The sequence below is a fragment of the Oncorhynchus gorbuscha genome, linkage group LG19, assembly GCF_021184085.1.
Source record: "Oncorhynchus gorbuscha isolate QuinsamMale2020 ecotype Even-year linkage group LG19, OgorEven_v1.0, whole genome shotgun sequence".
NCBI lineage: Eukaryota > Metazoa > Chordata > Actinopteri > Salmoniformes > Salmonidae > Oncorhynchus > Oncorhynchus gorbuscha.
The window spans coordinates 2,553,756-2,558,975 of record NC_060191.1 but is presented as its reverse complement, the minus strand read 5'-3'; the positions used below and the strand labels follow the sequence as shown (position 1 = coordinate 2,558,975).

Here is a 5,220-nt window from a genome sequence, read left to right as displayed (position 1 = left end):
TAATCACTGAGTAACATCATAATAATCACTGAGTAACATCATAATAATCACTGAGTAACATCATAATAATCACTGAGTAACATCATAATAATCACATCATAATAATCCCTGAGTAACATCATAATAATCACTGAGTAACATCATAATAATCACTCAGTCAGAAAAGTATCTCATTCACAGAGAAAGGTTTATTTAAGCATATAGTTGGCATGGTGAGTGAATAGTTCAAACATAAATTGCCTTTCTTGATGGCCCCTGAGATGAGATAACTCAAGTTGAATTGAATTTTAATTTAAATGGAGGAGAAGGAGGAAGAGAGGAGGAAGAGGTGGTTTGTGATAGGAATTTATCAGCAGAGCGGCAGCCAGGTGAATACCATCCAGGTGAACACCAGCCAGGTAAATACCAGACAGGTGAATACCAGACAGGTGAATACCAGACAGGTGAATACCAGACAGGTGAACACCAGCCAGGTGAACACCAGCCAGGTAAATACCAGACAGGTGAACACCAGCCAGGTGAACACCAACCAGGTAAATACCAGCCAGGTGAACACCAGCCAGGTGAACACCAACCAGGTAAATACCAGCCAGGTGAATACCAGACAGGTGAATACCAGACAGGTGAACACCAGCCAGGTGAACACCAGCCAGGTAAATACCAGCCAGGTGAATACCAACCAGGTAAATACCAGCCAGGTGAATACCAGACAGGTGAACACCAGCCAGGTGAACACCAACCAGGTAAATACCAGCCAGGTGAATACCAGACAGGTGAACACCAGCCAGGTGAACACCAGCCAGGTAAATACCAGCCAGGTGAATACCAGACAGGTGAACACCAGCCAGGTGAACACCAACCAGGTAAATACCAGCCAGGTGAACACCAACCAGGTGAACACCAGCCAGGTAAATAACAGACAGGTGAACACCAGCCAGGTGAACACCAGCCAGGTAAATACCAGACAGGTGAATACCAGACAGGTGAACACCAGCCAGGTGAACACCAGCCAGGTAAATACCAGACAGGTGAACACCAGCCAGGTGAACACCAACCAGGTAAATACCAGCCAGGTGAATACCAGACAGGTGAACACCAGCCAGGTGAACACCAACCAGGTAAATACCAGCCAGGTGAATACCAGACAGGTGAACACCAGCCAGGTGAACACCAGCCAGGTGAACACCAGCCAGGTAAATACCAGACAGGTGAACACCAGCCAGGTGAACACCAACCAGGTAAATACCAGCCAGGTGAATACCAGACAGGTGAACACCAGCCAGGTGAACACCAACCAGGTAAATACCAGCCAGGTGAATACCAGACAGGTGAACACCAGCCAGGTGAACACCAGCCAGGTAAATACCAGACAGGTGAACACCAGCCAGGTGAACACCAGCCAGGTAAATACCAGCCAGGTAAATACCAGACAGGTGAACACCAGCCAGGTGTACACCAGCCAGGTAAATACCAGACAGGTGAACACCAGCCAGGTGAACACCAGCCAGGTGAATACCAGACAGGTGAACACCAGCCAGGTGAACACCAGCCAGGTAAATACCAGACAGGTAAACACCAGCCAGGTGAACACCAGCCAGGTAAATACCAGCCAGGTAAATACCAGACAGGTAAATACCAGCCAGGTCAACACCAGCCAGGTGAATACCAGCCAGGTCAACACCAGCCAGGTAAATACCAGCCAGGTGAACACCAGCCAGGTGAACACCAGCCAGGTGAACACTAGCCAGGTAAATACCAGACAGGTGAAGACCAGCCAGGTGAACACCAGCCAGGTAAATACCAGCCAGGTGAACACCAGCCAGGTGAACACCAGCCAGGTGAACACTAGCCAGGTAAATACCAGACAGGTGAAGACCAGCCAGGTGAACACTAGCCAGGTGAATACCAGCCAGGTGAATACCAGCCAGGTCAACACCAGCCAGGTGAATACCAGCCAGGTCAACACCAGCCAGGTGAACACCAGCCAGGTAAATACCAGCCAGGTGAACACCAGCCAGGTGAACACTAGCCAGGTAAATACCAGACAGGTGAACACCAGCCAGGTGAACACCAGACAGGTGAAGACCAGCCAGGTGAACACTAGCCAGGTAAATACCAGACAGGTGAACACCAGCCAGGTGAACACCAGCCAGGTAAATACCAGACAGGTGAAGACCAGCCAGGTGAACACCAGCCAGGTAAATACCAGACAGGTGAACACCAGCCAGGTGAACACCAGCCAGGTAAATACCAGACAGGTGAACACCAGCCAGGTGAACACTAGCCAGGTAAATACCAGACAGGTGAAGACCAGCCAGGTGAACACTAGCCAGGTAAATACCAGACAGGTGAACACCAGCCAGGTGAACACCAGCCAGGTGAATACCAGCCAGGTGAATACCAACACTTTGCTTTGAAGTGACAGAACAGGTTTAATCTGTAAAACAGACAGAGGAAAAAGAGGAACAGCAAAACAAACGACAGTATTTCTGTCAAAGAGCTTTATATCTTATGTGAGGTTTAACAAATATTTTAGGTATGTAGGTACCTGTGTGTCTGAGTGAGTAATATTTGGTGGTGTGATCTCAGTCTATCTTTTCATCAAATATCTTGCCCTTTCATGTTCAACTTTGCACACATTTCTAACAATGAAGTTTCATAGACAACCATGTCCAACTTCAGACCATGCCCGCCCGACTAGCATCACTACCCTGGACGGTTCTGACCTAGAATATGTGTACAACTACAAATACCTAGGTGTCTGGCTAGACTGTTAACTCTCCTTCCAGACTCATATTAAACATCTCCAATCCAAAATCAACTCTGGAATCGGCTTCCTATTTCGCAACAAAGCCTCCTTCACTCACACAGCCAAACTTACCCTAGTAAAACTGACTATCCTACCGATTCTCCACTTCGGCGATGTCATCTACAAAATAGCTTCCAATACTCTACTCAGCAAACTGGATGCAGTTTATCACAGTGCCTTCCGTTTTGTTACTAAAGCACCTTATACCACCCACCACTGCGACCTGTATGCTCTAGTCGGCTGGCCCTCGCTACATATTCATCGCCAGACCCACTGGCTCGAGGTCATCTATAAGTCTATGCTAGGTAAGGTTTCACCTTATCTCAGCTCACTGGTCACGATAACACCCACCCGTAGCACGCGCTCCAGCAGGTATATCTCACTGGTCACCATAACAACACCCACCCGTAGCACGCGCTCCAGTAGGTATATTTCACTGGTCACCATAACAACACCCACCCGTAGCACACGCTCCAGTAGGTATATCTCACTGGTCACCATAACAACACCCACCCGTAGCACGCGCTCCAGTAGGTATATCTCACTGGTCACCATAACAACACCCACCCGTAGCACGCGCTCCAGTAGGTATATTTCACTGGTCACCATAACAACACCCACCCGTAGCACACGCTCCAGTAGGTATATCTCACTGGTCACCATAACAACACCCACCCGTAGCACGCGCTCCAGCAGGTATATTTCACTGGTCACCATAACAACACCCACCCGTAGCACGCGCTCCAGCAGGTATATCTCACTGGTCACCATAACAACACCCACCCGTAGCACGCGCTCCAGTAGGTATATCTCACTGGTCACCATAACAACACCCACCCGTAGCACGCGCTCCAGTAGGTATATCTCACTGATCATACCCAAAGCCAACACCTACTTTGGCCACCTTTCCTTCCAGTTCTCTGCTGCCAGTGACTGGAACAAATGGCAAGAATCATTGAAGCTGGAGACTTATATTTCCCTCACTAACTTTAAACATCAGCTATCTTAGCAGCTAACCGATCACTGCACCTGTACATAGTCCATCTGTAAATAGCCCACCCAATCTACCTACCTCATCCCCATATTGTTTTTATTTACTTTTCTGCTCTATTGCACACCGGTATCTCTACTTGCACATCATCATCTGCTCATCTATCACTCCAGTGTTAATTTGCTAAATTGTAATTACTTTGCTACTATGGCCTATTTATTGCCTTACCTCCTCACGCCATTTGCACACACTGTATATAGAATTTCTTTTCTATTGTGTTATTGATTGTATGTTTGTTTATTCCATGTGTAGCTCTGTGTTGTTGTTTGTGTTGCACTGCTTTATGCTTTATCTTGGCCAGGTTGCAGTTGTAAATGAGAACTTGTTCTCAACTGGCCTACCTGGTTAAATAAAGGTGATATAAAAAATAAATAAATACAATGGCCCATTTTTAATATCTTATATTGCCTTTTACAGGTTACTGCAATGGCATTTCTCCGCCACTTGGGGGCAGTGCTGGCTCTTTGTCTTGTCTCCATGGCCCAAACTGAGAAAAGTGAGCAGTCAAAATAGTATCCTTATTTAACACAATTTTCTTTGTGTTTGTCTTTGCTGGATGGGAGGAAGGACATTCCTAAGAGCAATAAGTGTCTCATCCCCTTCCCTCTTCTATCTCCCTCTCCCTCCAGCCACTCCACAGGGTTCCAGCAGGCCCATGACGAGAGCTCTGTTCCTCAGCTACAGCTCAGATGGAGAATCCCTCACCACCGAGCAGCTCCGCAGCCTCCTCTCCAATGAGTTCAGCCAGGTCCAGGTGTGTGTGTGCGTGTGCGTGTACTGAACTGAGAGGGCAGAATCCTAAACTCTCTCTCTCTCTCTCTCTCTCTCTCTCTCTCTCTCTCTCTCTCTCTCTCTCTCTCTCTCTCTCTCTCTCTCTCTCTCTCTCTCTCTCTCTCTCTCTCTCTCTCTCTCTCTCTCTCTCTCTCTCTCTCTCTCTCTCTCTCTCTCTCTGTAGGCGCTGAATGATCAGCTGCTGGAGGAGTTCATTGTGGCTTATGATGGAAATGGAGATAACAAGCTCGATATGATGGAGTTTGCAGATCTGGTCAAATTCATCACCAAAGACGGCCACTAGACAACACTGGAAATATATATTAAACCTGGGCTTATGATGGGCCTAACAATATCTGACACATAGAAAATGTAATATAGATCACAAAACCTGAAACATACACACATTCCTGATGAATAAATCTGTCTGCTGCTTATAGTCATTTAATCTCACAACCCACTTTACTTCAAGTGAATAACTAATTCTATAACAATGAAGTATGATATATGCCTCTTGTATCCATGTAGGATTACTTACAGATGAGTAGTAGCTTACTTGAAGTGCCTACAGTGCAGAATACTAGGAGGC

The 5,220-nt window shown here is 46.9% G+C and overlaps 1 protein-coding gene across 1 annotated transcript; it reads left to right on the top strand.

Annotated features, from left to right (window-relative positions):
• Window positions 1-296: 296 nt before the first annotated feature.
• Window positions 297-2,417, top strand: LOC124005925 (putative uncharacterized protein DDB_G0286901). Its single transcript, XM_046315567.1, has one exon. It carries the CDS (start codon window positions 297-299, stop codon window positions 2,415-2,417), a length of 2,121 nt encoding a protein of 706 aa, XP_046171523.1.
• The last annotated feature ends 2,803 nt before the right edge of the window (window positions 2,418-5,220 follow it).

What these genes read in the sequence shown, in the direction of transcription:
- LOC124005925 (XM_046315567.1), top strand. Translation starts at nt 297, where the DNA reads ATGGAGGAGAAGGAGGAAGAGAGGAGGAAGAGGTGGTTTGTGATAGGA.